We start from the raw sequence: 15,878 nt of genomic DNA, 5'->3' as shown, positions 1-15,878 counted from the left end.
ACGACTGTCTTCCTCCTAGGATCCGCCAGGGAAGTGATGGCTCCCGCCGAGGTCTCGGAGCTAATGGTCCAGAAGTTGAGAGGCAAGAGTGAGTTTACGGTGCTGGCGACCCTCAAACAAGACCACCTCAACTCTGGGGTCGTCCTTTCCATTCACCACTCCGAGCACAGGTAAGATACGCTCACATTTAACATTATGAGGTATTAAAAAATAAAAAAATAAAAAAGATACATATTGTGAGGTTAAGGTGTACGTTGGCCGAGTGAGACAGAATGTGACACTCTGCAAAGCTGCAAATAAGTTGTTTTCTAAATTTAGAACCACCCTTCTTTTTTTTTTTTGTCCCATCAGCGGTCTGCAAAAAATGCTGATTGAAACCTGGATATTTGTATTTGATCTGTGTTTAGATGTCTTACGGCCCCAGTCGGGTAAACAAAGCAAATCACCCCGTGTGCCAACTTGTTATTCACAGTCCACCAACGATCCAAACATTAGGTCTGGAACCGGGGATCAGTAAGTGATGAGACACTATCTGCAGTTAGCATGCTAATGCTTTCCATTAGTTAGTGGTGGCTGAGCCGTTGGGTGATCAAGGCGGCAATCTGAATCCACGTAATGCGCTGATTGAACAGTTTGTACATTAAAGTCAGAGCTCGCGGGGACGTTAATGACTTTCCCCGCCGATGATTAGCTTTCCCGGGCGTTCACATGCAACAAAGCTTCACGGTTCACACGGAGAAACACGGAAAGGACTAATTCAGTGTCAGACATGTTCATGGAGCCTGGGATCAATGTGCATGCATGGCTGGGGGAGAGTAAATCTATTAGATTGGGCTCGCAGATAAATCAACCCACTGCTACACTCGCAACGAGTGTCTATTTTTCCTTTGAATCAGATTTCCAGCAAATGACTGGTTTTTAAATAAGTCTGCCTTTAAAAGGCGGAGGTGATGAGTGCGTCTCGGCGGCTCTTTCCATTAGTGTCACCACGCCGAGTGATTCTCAGTGGTGTGTGCGGAGAAGGGGATTCTGCAGGAATACTAATACGGTTTCAGTTCTACCGGGACCGCAGGGATTCTCCAATCCCCCTAAGGCCACCGTGGCGGCTTTTGGTTCCCGCAGGTTCCTGGAGCTGGAGAGCAGCGGCCAGCGCAGCGAGATCCGTCTTCACTACCGCACCAAAGGCCAGCAGCCCCACACTGAGGTGTTCCCTTACAGCCTGGCTGATGACCAGTGGCACAAGGTCTCGCTGGCCGTCAGCGCCTCCCATGTGATACTGCACGTCGACTGCAACAGGTGAGCTGCGTCGTCCGACGCTGGACGATGGAACGTTGCCTTTAAATGTACTAATTTGCACTAATTTTAGATTAGGGATGAACAGATCCCAAATCACAGACTGGTATCAGACCCGATGCTGACCGACAAAAGGAGAGAGATGCAGAGTGAATAAACAAGAAGAGGTCATAAACATAAGATTCATGAAACTGAAAACCTGGTTATTATTACCACAGGCTTAAAGCCTTAACCTGGCTCATATAAATGGTCTCCACGCTGGTCCAAGCGCACCTTGAGGTGACCCGCATTATACGTGCATCTGCTGTGTGACTGCTTACGTGTGAAGATCCACCCTGGCACAACAAAAAGGCGCAGACGGCTGCACCATGTGGGTCTAGTAAAGCATGTGGCTATCTGTACCGTCCTTGGGGAAAGCGTTAAAAGCAGGATTCAACAGGGCGAGACCTTGAGTGCAGGACGGGGGGGTATTGTTTCCTTAAATGAATAAACAGAGTTTAGAAATGAGCAAATAGACATTGTGAACCTATTTAACCACATCTCATCATGATTTTGCAGGATCTATGAGCGGGTGGTGGAGGCCCCGTACATGGACATACCCCAGGACGCTTCCTTCTGGCTCGGACAGAGAAACGCTGCCCACGGCTTCTTCAAGGTGAGCCTTGATCTGTGGTGAATGATTCAAAATTGGCAGGAGCCATTAACGCATGTCAATTGTTCCTGCCCCACCCACTCAAACTTGTTTTTATCTTGTCACTCTTCGTTTGTCTTCATCTATTGTAGCTGTTGGATTTAATAACATGCATTTCTCAATGACTACTATTTTAATTTCAGGGTTGTTCTTCCCACCCTAGGAATTGACTTTTTTTTTTTTTGGTCGCCTCTCCCTTAGTCTGCAGCTAAGCCCAGTGCAATTATCCCAGCCAGCCCCACACAACGCAGATTTGGGGAGAAATCATTAAATAGCCTCTGGACTACGCTCATTAAGCTCGGGTCTATAGTGTTGTTTATCAGGCAGGGAGACATACATCGCCCCCCGCCCCCCCTTCCCACCACGACTGTACCGCTCTCTCAAACGTCCCACTCGGAGACACGTCGGGGCAAAAATGTCAGCTTACCCGCAGCAATAACTATTTTAATCAGTCCGCTAGTGACTGGCCCTGCGTTTGTACGGCGTGGAGATGTTGATAGGTGTGTGTGTGTGTGTGTGCGTGTGTGTGCGCGGCAAAGCTTTGCACATTGTGTCCACGGCGTTGCGGTTTTTTTCACTGTGTTAATTGGTGGATGAAAGGAGCCGCCGAGGTCACTCGCTAATCTCGTCACGTAGCAGCATCTCTCGCCGCCGCTCTCTGAAGCCGTGATTAGTTGGGAGGAAGGAGGAAGGCCGGTCTTCTTCTTTTAAAAAACGCACACTACTTCATTAGCGCACATGCGCTCCCACGGCGCAACCAGTCGATGTCCTCCCCCCCAACCCCCAACCCCCCGTGGTGGTCAGATGAAGACGAGAAAAACTACTACTACCTTCTTTATTTACTCGCCTGGCGTTGGCCGTTTTGGAATTGCATCAGTGTTGGGTCATCTGGAGTCGATTTGTATGCAGATGCGGCAAATTGTCCCACATCCTCGCCTCGGAACGCTGAAGACTATTTCCTTTTAATTCAGGCAATTTCCAGATGCAACAAGGAACAGCAAGAGACACGTTGGTCTGATTTGATCTCATCCTCGGATTTTATTTTAGAGTTGTGTTATTAGTCGAACTGCTTGTATCGGCTCATGAATGTTAAAAAAATGTAGCAGAAAATTGATCTCAGTGCAACAGAAGTGATTCAGCTCTCACTGGGCCACTAGTAGTTTTTCCACTAGTTTCACATTTCCGGTTCAGATTTGGAGAATCATCGACGTCCCACAAACCCAATCACCAATGACTCAAAATGTCTCGTTTTTTTTTCAGCTTTCATAGTGGCGCATTGGTCATATGATTTATCTTGTGGTAATTATTCCTTATTGCAACAACGTCTTGATACGAACCAAATTTTTTTTTTCCTTTTAGTAAAACAAGAAACTAAACCCAGGAATGCAGACATGTTTTCATCCAATCACATGGGATCTGGGGAAAAAATGCCAATCAATACCGTAAATCAGCTCGAAGATAAAAGGACGTCACAAGAAAAATGTAGCTGAGATCTAACTTATTAATAAGATAATTGAAAGCTCCTTATCTCTGTCCACCAACACCCAAACAAATGTAATCTAATAAAGTTTTTCGGACACTCTTTCCGCCGCTTCACTTGAACTACTAAGCAGTAATTGCGTAGCATTGTGTTTTCATAACAAGTTTGACGGACACAACTCCAATCTGCTTCCATTTCAGCGCGTTGCCGTGACGAATCAGCGCATCATTTCCGCAGGATTTGGAATTCATGGCCAGTAAATTGAAGTGGCGAGACAATTTAAAAAACAATCTGTCCTAAGTTGCGCGGCTCCACATCTGTAAGGGAAATAAAACCACTCCAGGAACCAACTGGCCCAGGTTACCATGGCGACAGAGTGTCCGTGTGCATATGTGTATAAGTATCTGTGTATGTATTTCGGCCAAAGGGAAGAAAAGCTATCAATTGGGTGATATGAATCAAATTGAATCTGTATCTTCTGTTTATGCTTATCAGAGGAGAAGAATACAAATTCCATACGCCTTCCTAAATTCCCACATCATTGGGAGGTTAAGCCCTCTGTTGGTATCCGGTTTTGATGTGATTCATCCGAGCCACAACCCGGGACACACACGATCTCACCAATAACCCCCGTCTATCTCCCCGATCCACGGAAGAATGTGTTTGCAGTCACTTTTTGGATTTTAAAGCTCCTTCACTGTGTTCTGTTTTACGATTGCAGCAGGGAGCAACGCTCCCATGAACACGGCTGTTGGTTTTGCGTTTGCATTTCCGCCCCATCTCATGCGAAACATGTGCCACTCTTATCCACTTACCACACATTATCACGCTCTATCTCGTTTTTATTGCCCGCCCCGTAAAGGCCGATGTACCCCGGCGTCTGAAATGCTTGTTTGCGCGTCTGCGTCCGCAGGGCGTGATGCAGGACGTGCAGATCCTGGTGATGCCGCAGGGTTACATCTCACAGTGTCCAGATCTGAACAGAAGTGAGTGCCGCTTCTTCCTTAAGACACTGAAGAAACATTTCGTTGAGTGTGTACTTGCATTTCAATTGCCTCTGGCCAGGCCCTTGGTTGAGCTAATTTGCTCTTATATTTAATTTCTTGAAAGGCTATGAAAAAAAAGGAGAAAAAAACGCTTTAAACACTTCAGCAATTGAGAAACCATTTTTGCCCCATTTTTAGAACATAGGTTAGTAAAATGTTTAGCAAATAGCAAATCAATTAGAAAAAGCAATATTTCAGCCTCTGCTGTATGTGTTTTATTATTATAATAATAATTCATGTGTCTACGTTCGTAGATCAGCATGACTTTTATCAGATATTATTTTTGTCTCACAGCAATTACCAGAGATCTCAAGAGGCCTTATTTGCTTTGCCTGCACCATGATGGCAAACTATCCAGCTGTGCAGTTTGTTTGCAGTAAACCGGCTCACAGGAACGAGACACCAACATTTCATAACTTTAAACAATTTTCACACAGATGTTATGCGCCCACGCATCAAAAAGTCCAAAAGAAGACTGTTTACTGCAGTTTACTTGGAATGAGGAAACCTCCAAATATATTTACAATAACATCATATAGAATTAGCGACCTACAGCTGGTGTCTATTAAATCAAGTTAGCTATGGCTTTTATTTTAGAATTATATGTTTGTCCTGTTTCAAGGTATATATTTATTTTATATGATTGTAATTATTACTTATTTTTCAAATAATTGGATGTGGATTTTTTTTCTCTGACTCTAAAACTGCATTTTAATTAAACAATGTAGTTTTTTTTGTACTAACTTACAGTGCGCTGTATTGTGTCTTGTATCTCAGCATGCCCAACCTGCAATGATTTCCACGGACTTGTGCAGAAAATCATGGAGTTGCAGGATATCCTCGCTAAAACATCAAGCAAGGTAATGTAATGTGATAAAATGACCCTTCATTTGACATCCAGTCCACAAACGTGGAACGGTGGTATCTTAAAATAACAGTAATTGTCTTTTTCAATAAACTGATACAATTACAAATTGTGCAGTGCCATAAAATATCCAATTGTCATTGTGCAACTGACATTGGCATTGCTTGCAACAGGCGGTCATTAACATTAACATTAGGCGTTGGCTATTACCGAAACCCTCTCTGTTCTGATGCAGAAACACGAGTGTGTCTAATGGCTTACCTTTGTAATGCCGCGAGTTCGCTTCTGAAGCTCTGCTTTCTACATGTGAATATAAACAAGCTCTCATCTTCCCTCCTTCTTGCCTTTTGTTTTGTTTTTTTGGGGTTGGGGGGGGGCGGCGTGAGCAGCTGTCCAGGGCGGAGGAGAAGATGAATGGGCTGGATGGCTGCTATTGTGAGAGAACCTGCAGCGTCAAGGGGGTCGTCTACAGGGAGGACGAGGGCTGGACAGATGGCTGCAGGAACTGCACATGCACGGTGGGTTTCACTGGGTGTGTGTGGAGATGTTTCAGTAATAAAGGGCATCAGGGGCATTACATTTGAAGGTACAAACCCACTGCATCTGGAATGATGTGCCTGTCGTGTGATTGTGCAGCTGTTGCATGCCTCCATGCATGTTTACAGGCATGCAAGCCCTTCGTGAAATAAATAGATAAGGGACAACATGCATTTTACATCACGTCTGGCACTCCGTTTTGTGTTGTGTGTGTGTGTGTTGCAGAATCTACAGTTTCATCGCTCCCATTGTAGGTCTTGGCTTTTGTTTTTCTCTCCTGTTCATCAATACTATGACGGTGGGGGTTTGTGTGTGGGCGTGTTTCGTTGGTGTAGAGGTGCAGAGTGCAGGGGCCCCCCTTGTCCACGGCTCGTATTCTCATTATGTCCTTGCATTAGAGGCGGGTTGCCCCAGTTATACAAGAAAAAAAGATACTGTATCGAAAAAACCTCCACAGTTCTCAGGAATAGACACATCAACAACAGCGCTTAGTAACGCTCAGCGCTCTCAGGGGTCCACTTTGTGTTACATAAAGTGTGAATAATTGGCAAAAAGAGAATTAGGGGCAATTGGAGATCTGGGGCTTGTACCACATTAGCAAACAGATTTCCCTGCCTGTCAGTCTTCCTAACTTTGGAACATGAAACTCATTCACTGCTATTGAACTCCTCCAACCAGCCAATCAGATGCCTTCGCGCACCACTACCCAACATGCAAAAAAAAATAAATAGAAATCAAATATCTCTCAGTGCACTGCACCTAATTGCTCTTGACAGATGATAATTATCATCAGGGATTTGTTCTGGCTACTTATCCAATGAAATTGCTTCATTTGGATCGTTGTGTTGCCATTCCTGTGCTGCAATTAAGGAATTAGATGGGATATGTTCCTTACCTTATGTGTGCCATTTAGCTTCGACCTTTAAAATGCAAAGGTCATGCATTAAGATGTTATCAATTATGTGGATCAGGTTCATACATTTTGCTGTCACAGAGCTTCCATCCGTGGAAGCAATGTTAATTACCGGCACAGCCGGGCAAAAAGAGAGCATTGAAATATATCGGGTTGCTGTGGAAATCTTCCGTGGCTTTTGCCGCTTGGAAGAGTCAGCGAACCCTTGATTTCCCCTTTAGCATATTTAACAAATGCAACAGAAGGGTGGACAAGAATGGGACCTGGTCACTATGCTGAAATAAATGGTAAACATTTTTGTGTAGTAATGGTGTCTTTTCAACTGTCTCGGGGAAAGCATGAACACAAAACAGTAAGCGCCAATTTGAAGAGATGCTTGAAGTCCAAAATACGTAGGCATGTCGGGACCGCGGCCATTCCGGTAGCCGCCGACCCCGTGGAACTCGCTCTTAAAAATAACCCGTTTCCTCCCTTCTCTCTTTTCGACCAGAATGGCACGGTGCAGTGCGAGGCCATGTCCTGCCCTCCCTCTCAGTGCCTGGCGGGCACGGCGCCTGCCTACGTAAAGGGGGCCTGCTGCAAGGAGTGCCAGCGTGAGTGGAGCACCCTTAACCTCAATCACCCTCCTACTCTTATACAATCACGGGCGCAATCGGCGCACTGACGCGCTCACACACACATACACACACACACAACAGCAGAACCACCAGCAACAGATTCAAAGATTAGCATCACGCCTCCTCTCGGGCTGCCTGACAATTGACCGGGGCCTTCGGGCTGCGTTGCTAAGCTACCTCCTAACATGCCTCCCGAGATGAGTCCGTCCTTTTGCATGTACACGGCGCGATCAATTATTCACGAGCTGGCTTCAAAACACGGCTGGCCCACGAGTCCCGCAGACGTGAGCCGGTGGATCGGGGGTGGGGGTGGGGGGGGGGTGGGCGCTGCATGTTATGTAAAGTGGTTCCTATTTACGGTCGCGAGAAAAAAAGTTGAGACGGCAGAGATGCTAAATGCCCGGAATGACGCTCACTGTTCCTGGCAGCGGCGTCTTCCTAAATGTCCGTTTTTCTAACTCTTGATCTGTGATGTGTTCTTGCCGGGTAAATTATTCTGTTTCATCACATATCTACATAGAGGGTCGGTTTTTCTCCCACAAGATTCAGCACTGAACTCTTATTAGCCTCCTCGCCGCAGCACTCTGCATCTCATATTCTCTCAATGAAAATGGATTTCAGGGGATATTAGCTTTTCTCACCCCATCATTCTTCCGGTAATAACCCAAATTAAACCTTAATAAATGTGACGCATTGGCTTTTAGAAGGTAGAAGACCCCTCCGTCAATGCACAGGACACAGGAATGGATCACCGTAATAATAATACGATTGTTCGCTGTGAATTACAGAAGGCCACGGAGCACATGAATGATACTTTGCGTTTGTGTAATATTTCGTCGTAGATCTCACTCCACAGCTTGAGCAAGCCGTCTTCACTTGAGAACTTTCTCACCACACACACACACACACACACACACACACACACACACTCTCTCCCACACGCTGCTGCCGTGGCTCTGCTGCATCCCTTCGCTAAAAAGCAAATAATAGACCAGATCCAGGTCTTTATCAGCAACCAACACACTCGTCTTGGATCGCAATCAGCTGGCGTCGGCGTTCCTTCCCCCCCCCCCCCCCACACACTGACCCCGTGGGTCACGGCTGCTGTGACGCAGGTTTCTTAAGTACGACTCGGAATCCGCCGCCGTGTTACACAAATATGAGCACGCAGCTGGTAATCCCCTTAAACTCGACACCCCTGTGCTCACTTATCTCGGCGAGGTAGACAAACACGCGGCTAATTACGCACGCTGCGGCTTTGGAGAGGAGACCGCCGCAGGTTCCCCACCCGCCCCCCCACTACAAAGACGTGTTTCGCTTTCCAAATTAAAGCCCTATCCGGCAGCACAAAGTCCTGCAGGGAGGAGTCGAAAAAAATAAAAAATAAAAAATGTAATAGTGTGTCAAGCAGAACGTCGACTGGCTGCTTCAGAAGTCCTTCGCTTTCATGATGCACTGCTTTGTGACGGGGGCTCGACCTGCGGTGTGTCAATCACTCCTTTTCCTCATATCACGCTCAATCCAGGCTAAACCCAGATTCTCATCAAACACCCATGTGATTATTTTCACACACCCCACACCCCCCCCCCTTCGCCCTGGAATACTTTGAAACGGAATCTCCTCGGCGGCGCAGCGAGGAACGCCTTCTCCTTCTACATGTTAATTGTTTCATTGGGCTTAATTGGGTTCGATGTGCTTGATTTGGTGTGACTCCGTTTACCCGAGGACTCAAACAAAGCTGTAAATAACAAGGACAGATTGTATCATACGTGTAAAGCAGCACTGCTGGATACGATTCCTGGTGTGAGGGAGCGGATTTAAATAAATATGAATCCATTAAGGATTACGAGTAGATTAACTAGGTAATACGTCAAGTAATTGCTTTGTAAACCAATTAAATGACAAAGAACTGGAATCTTTAAATATATAGTACAAATAAATGGTGTCTGTGTCAAAATCTTTTCAAATGATCCCGCCCCGAATCTACTGTAAAGTTTTGAATGTAACAATTGACGAGCTATTTACCTGTTCAGGTGCTGTACAACAGAAATCTTGCTAGTTTCTCGTGAAATCCAAACCACGCTAAACTGAGAATTTCTACCACACATTGAATTCACATAATATACAAATGATTGATGGTCTTCAGTCACAGAAATCTTAAGGGGGGGGGGGGGGGGGGGGCTATCTCATGTTTTATATTCACAAATATGGCCTTTGTGTTGAATATGACATGAATGAAATGCGCTTTCATGCCTTTACGTGTATTTTTTGATGTGTTCATCACGCTGATGAATTCTCCGTGCCTTCTACCAGCCGTCTGCCTGTTCGGGGGAAGAGACCTCGTGGAGGGGGATCAGAGGGCTGTGCGCGACTCTTCTGGCAGGTGCCTGCTGTTTGAATGCAGGGTAAGTCACGTCAACACACACACACTTAAAAAAAAATACACATTCAAAGATATCCTCTGTAAAGAGACACCATAATAACTCATCTTACCAAGCACTTCATCTTTAATAATTCCCAAGTAGCAGTGCATGACAGCTCACTCAGTGCTCATTCAACAGCTACCTGGGCCAAGCCGGAGCATAAATCAAACCTCAATGAGCCAGAATGCACGATTGTCCACTAAATGTTATTGATCGGGCCTGTCAGCGTTTTCTTCTTTAATGTAAAGAAATTGGCCAAATGCCTTTTAATCAAGTTTACATTGGTATAGGCCCGAGCAGTGCGTCTTGTCAATCAGAGGCTGCCACAGCCTTTCTTCAGATCACATCATGGTCCCAAACGATATTCATTTTCCAATTATCCCGGGTTATTTGCTTTTGTTTGCCCGACGCACCAGATGGGTGGGTCGCTCCCTTTTGGGAATAATTCACTTGATGAAATTATGCCTGACAGGCCCAGTCAATCACGAAGGAGTGATTTTGAAGTTTTTAATCACCCAACTCCATTGTAGCGACCGGGCCCCTCCATGAATTCTCCCCCCCGACAGAATCTGCCGCTTCAGACAGCTGTCTGGCTTGCTTGCCCACACCTGGTCCATCTGTAGTCCCAGTTAACTGACTGGCAGTCACGGGGCAGATCAAAGAAATGGGGACGGGGTGTGCTGTCAATCAGAACCAATGTTGCAGACTCCTGCAGGCTTCCCCTGACAGCTGCTTGTCCCGCTTCTGATCTTCTGCCTGCCTGCTGGCTGCAGGGATGGAGGGGGGGCGAGTTTCGGGCAACAAGGTGGCAAAAAGTAAACGGCAGAGCTGGTCTGTAAAGTGTTTCGTGGACTTTTGGGGAACTTGCAATTCGGAGTCCTGTGTGTACCGTAACAGGATCGCACAGAGGACTTTGACATAAAGGGTACTGCAGGAGTCAGATGGTACGTAGAAAACAGTTTTTAATTAACCAAACTAAATTATAATCTCAGAATCGTACCGGGTCGCTATCCGACTTATTGCTCCACCCTGGGGGAGGCCACTGAGGGCGCAGCAACACTGCCGTACCTCTCTCCCAACACGTCTGTCTGCTGACGCCCTCCCTGCTTGTCCTTTTGTACCCGCTTCATTGATGCGGAGACGAGGTGCAGGTGTGTCTCGTGGCACACCTGATCTCGCTTCCCCCTGATGGAGTGGGCGGGAGCCTTCTGGCTGGAACGTACCCTCCCTCCAACCAATCTGCGGCAGTCTCTTCCTGACTCCTCATGAGTTCACCTAACCATCTTTCCTTGACCCCGTGACCTTTCCCACGGAGGTCAAGGAATAGTGGTTAGTGAATAGACGTTATTAGGTGACTTTTTGACAATTCAAATCTGGCCTGCGAGTGGAGATCGTGACACTACTTGATCCCTGAAGTCTTTGCCCACCACAGATAGCTGTTAAAGTGTGTTGTCTTTGTCCAACTGTGTCCCCTGTTAATGAGTAAAAATTAGCGTCAGTCAGAGGGACGCGCCGGTGAGATCACCAGAGGGACCTGCCAAAGGCATGCTGGGAAAAAGAACCCCCCCCTAATCAGGTTTCATGCTCCGACTAAACCCACATGCAGGGACATCCACTAGATTGATTCAATGTTTGTATAATAGAGCTGCATCGTGAATCCTGATGTGGAAGAACACCTTTTAATAGTAGTTTGGGGAAGAAAAATAAAATGCTATCGGCCAACGAGTAATCTGTTTGTAATGAACACACACGGCTGAAGGGGTGGATGAATAACGACCTTTCAGAATCACATCCAGGTCCTTTAGTAAAGGAGGATTCTTTCTCTCTGCCCATCACAGGACAGGAGCATGCGTCGCACGGCCCCCGGTGACCCGTGTCCCGAACTCAACTGTGCCGAGTCGGAGCAGATCACCTTGAATGACAGATGCTGCAAAGTCTGCAGAGGTACGGAGGAAACATCAACCTATTTGGCATTGTTTCCATGGCCATCGTTTTCATATGGCTGAGCTGGATTGAAGTTGTTATTTTCTAAAGACGAACGGCGCTTTTGGTATTGTGAAGTCAGATGTAACCTATGTAAATAATATAAGTATATTAGCGTAATTCAGCCCTGATATGTACTGGAAAGAAGCCACGGTATACGGACGCCCCGAGAAAAGGGTTGTGATCCCGTGACACGACCTTTCCACCGGCCCTCCGTGCCTCCATCCCTCCAACTCGCCCGCTCTCCTGTGGGGTCTCAACCTTTTTTTTTTCCTCTGCGGGCCTCCGGCAGGTCACGACTTCTGCTCGGAGGGCCACGGCTGCGTGGAGCACTCCGACTGCGTCAACCTGGAGGCGGGAGACTGCTGCGTCTGCAAGGACGGCTTCCGCCCGCTGCGAGGCGATAACGCCTACTGTGAAGGTACGGCCCGGCCTGCGACAAACCACCGCGGATCTTTAGCAGAAGCTTCTTTGATTTTCCAAAGTGGTCACGTGGTTTTTTTCTTTGTGATTGTGCCTGGGCTGCGTCAAAGAAGCCTTTGGCGTCTTCGGTTTTATTCGTCCCAGAAGAATCCACCGCTGCAACGGGTCGCTCTGCTCGGGCCTCCACCTGGTTTGATCCGGTTTGGTGAAATGAGCTCAGGGGATAACGCCGCGTTATTTGACGTGACAGCAGCAGTTCAATTCAAGTGATTCAATAAGCATCAAATCGTAGATGAAGATATCTCGAGGCACTTTTCTCACAGAGCAGGTTTAGACTGCGCTCTTTTTGGGTTTTTTTTACAGGAACATTCCGTCACGGGCAGGGACTGGACAAGTAAAAAAAAAACTCCCCTCTAACAGAGAGAAAACGTGGGCTGGACCAGGCTCTGGGTGGGCGGCCATCTGCCTCCACCAGTTGGGTTCTGAGAGAGATTTATCCATCAAAAAAGGATTACGGACTAATGCAAAGACACGTTTCTAATTGTAATAACGTGGTGGATAGTCAGATGGTGTAAATATACATCGAGCCTGAACTCTCACATGTCTGTGTGCGTACACAGACTTTTTCTTTTCTTTAAATGTGCCCCTACAACCACCAACAAGACCTTGCCCTCACCTTAAAATGAATTCAATACAAATTCTCCTTTGATTCTTTTCTTTTATCAGGGTCATCTCACGGTAGGCATACCAGGAGCCTTACAGAAGAAGAAAAGGGTTTTCTGCAATTCATTTTGGAACATTATGAAAGCCGCTTACACAGACTTGCTTCAGGCCCAAGTTAGATAATCCAGCACAGTAAATACAATTTGAGTTATATTTATTTGTTCTTGCTGACCTGAGAGATTTCTCTCAAAAAGCATTGTCACTTTAAGACAATATTTTAGATTTAAGCTGCTTTTGTGAGCAGAATCTGGAAATATAAACAATATATATATATATATATATATATATATATATATATAAATACATAAACATTGAATTGCAAAATAATGTGACATTTGCTAAATACTCATGAAAACACTTATATTCATATTCATGCTTTTATCACTTAATCCTTTTGTGATAGGAGACTGTAATCCCCTCATTATTTCTGTCCACAACGCACAATAACGGCTGCTTTAGAGACGAATGTTTGCCTTCTCAGTCAGTTCATCAATTTTGTGATACAAAGCCATGCTCAAGGGCCTTCTGTCTGCATAGTGTCGCAGTGCAAGGGGAGCGATTATAGTCACGCCATCCACCCTCACTGAGGTCATTCATTACTGGCAGCACGCCGAGGCTCAGATGTTGCCCTTTACTTACGTAAAACACGCTGCGATTGATTGAAAACAGGCCACTTTTACTTGCCTTGCTGAATGTCCCACATTACACGAGGTGTACAGCATCGGCGTACACCTCGTTGAACAGGTCACTGATGGCGTGGCTTTTAAAAAGCCTGCACAAGATTTCAAACTTCCCCCCCCCCCCCCCCCCACACACTAAATTGGCAGTGCCTCGGCTGATTTCCTCTTCTCGTGTCTTGACTGGATTTTGCCAGATGCATCGTTAAAAAGTGATGACTTTTTTCATCCCCGGTTGCAACGCGGCGCAATATGCAGTAAACATCGTGTCGTAACGGCATCTCAGGTATTAATGAGCAGACGTGGCATCAAAGTCGTTCAGAATCTTCCGGGTATGACCTTGACAGCTGCCTTGTCAATATACAGCCTTCTTGATCTTCCCTCTGCATTGCGTGCGGGAGGTTTAGAGCTTTTGTGAGTACATGCCTCAGCCTTTTTTTTTTTTAATCCAGAGCCTACAAATGATCTGTAATGTTCTTACTGTCGACTTCATCAAGACGATGCTGAAAGGTCACACGAGCCACAGAGCGTTTTGTTCTTGCAGTTGAAGTTCACAGCTTCTGCAGCTTCTGGATCGTTTGCACACAGCAGCAGTTGGTAATTAGACAGTCAGATAGTCTGCTTAATTGAAGATACGATCGGTTTTGAATTAATAGGGAAACATATGAGCCAACCATAATTATAAGCACATTGTAAAGATATTTTTAATATTAAATGGATTTGAAAGTCTTCGTTAAATTCTTTATAAATGTTTATAATTGTGCACGTGGACAATGTTCCAGTATTTTAAAAGGGAATTGGTTAATTCATAATTAATGTTGATAATTCAAAGTAAAGATGTTTGTTTACTAGGCGAATAACCTTGTCCCGCAGTATAGTATATCCAGACATGTGTTTAAACAGAACATTATTTAATCTCAACTCTATTATTACTAAACTATTATTCATAGCAACACATGGGAAGACATACTACAAACAATACATGTGTTCAATTGAATGGCCTTACTCTGTACACACAAAAAAAATGATCCTCAATTATACAGACAAATCTTCCAAAAGGTCTCTCTAATATCGCTGTGTATTTAAAGTTACTATAAACACTACATGGGGGTAGCCAGTAGTGCTGACACTTTCTCTGAAGGCCTTTTCCCCCCATTTTAGACAACAGCAGTGTTGTCGTACGACAAATGCTAATAAGCTGCCACTCAGCGAGGTCTGCCATGCCGATGCATAATCGAGGGATTTAAAAGTATTTTAAAACCCTCTAGAATGCGGCCCGCCCAGATGGTGCCGCTGCATTTTAGATCCGAGGCGATGCGCTGTGATGACAATCAACAAGGGGCTTCCCCTCATGAGCACTAGAAACATTTTGTTGATTAATACTTCCTTCATTTTGAATGCAGGTATCCTAGTTTAGTTGTTTCCCCTGATTGTTATCTGATTGTTAATTGGTCTTCAATCATAGCTGCTCACACATTGTTGTTTTGCTTGGAAATTTTCCTGAAAACAATGAGAAATACTAAAACAGTACAGCCCGCTTTCTTTTCTCTTCCGTCAAAGCCACCACACGCGCAATATCCAAGGACATTGAAGTGGTTTGATGTGGGGAAAATAAGCACAGAGCAACCCATCCCATTACCTGTGCGAAACTAAGTACAGGAGGCCAGACCTCCAACATCAACACCGTTCATCTCAAGAGGAGCCCGACTCTCGCCATGAAATTGACTGGCAGTGTTTGTTTCAGAGGCTGCACAGAGACACCCGAAATTGACTCAATTTGCTGATGGGGTTTCTTCTTAAAAGCCATTGATTTGATGTGTTTCTCTGTCGCTTACTGTATGATTGCATGTGTCCCGCATCCAGTGTCGAAAAAATGGAAGAAAACATTGGGAATACCCTGGGTCGATAGGAAAATGTCTTCATATGAAAAGGTGCAGCATTTTTTTTGCGGATGTTCGAGAAAGATGAGCGAAATCTGCCGCTTTCAATTCTCGATGAGTTCCAGCGCAGCGGTGGCTGTGAGACGAGATAAGGAGCCTTACTTAGAGGTAAAATTTGCGCGTTGAAAGAACCAAGACCGCAAGCACATAAGTCTTTCTCTGCACACAATCTCTTCTTCTCATCATCAAAAGTACCGAAAAAAAAACATCAGGCGAAGCGGAGACTACCGCTTTAAAAACAATCCCGGGTCAGAGACGGGCTCGAAA

The 15,878-nt window shown here is 45.6% G+C and overlaps 1 protein-coding gene across 1 annotated transcript in view; it reads left to right on the top strand.

The window, feature by feature from the left end:
* The window catches only part of LOC119195586 (protein kinase C-binding protein NELL2), a 62,429-nt gene that overhangs the window by 9,027 nt on the left and 37,524 nt on the right, over positions 1–15,878 (top strand). Inside the window, exons 3-12 of the mRNA XM_037450622.2 lie at positions 20–170; positions 1,123–1,296; positions 1,852–1,948; positions 4,378–4,450; positions 5,288–5,370; positions 5,765–5,893; positions 7,316–7,418; positions 9,756–9,847; positions 11,704–11,809; positions 12,141–12,269. Of these exons, the coding sequence (XP_037306519.2) occupies positions 20–170; positions 1,123–1,296; positions 1,852–1,948; positions 4,378–4,450; positions 5,288–5,370; positions 5,765–5,893; positions 7,316–7,418; positions 9,756–9,847; positions 11,704–11,809; positions 12,141–12,269 (1,137 nt within the window). The remainder of the gene's footprint in view (positions 1–19; positions 171–1,122; positions 1,297–1,851; positions 1,949–4,377; positions 4,451–5,287; positions 5,371–5,764; positions 5,894–7,315; positions 7,419–9,755; positions 9,848–11,703; positions 11,810–12,140; positions 12,270–15,878) is intronic.

The sequence above is a fragment of the Pungitius pungitius genome, chromosome 6 (assembly GCF_949316345.1).
Source record: "Pungitius pungitius chromosome 6, fPunPun2.1, whole genome shotgun sequence".
Classification (NCBI taxonomy): domain Eukaryota; kingdom Metazoa; phylum Chordata; class Actinopteri; order Perciformes; family Gasterosteidae; genus Pungitius; species Pungitius pungitius.
This window is presented reverse-complemented; position numbering and strand designations above follow the sequence as displayed.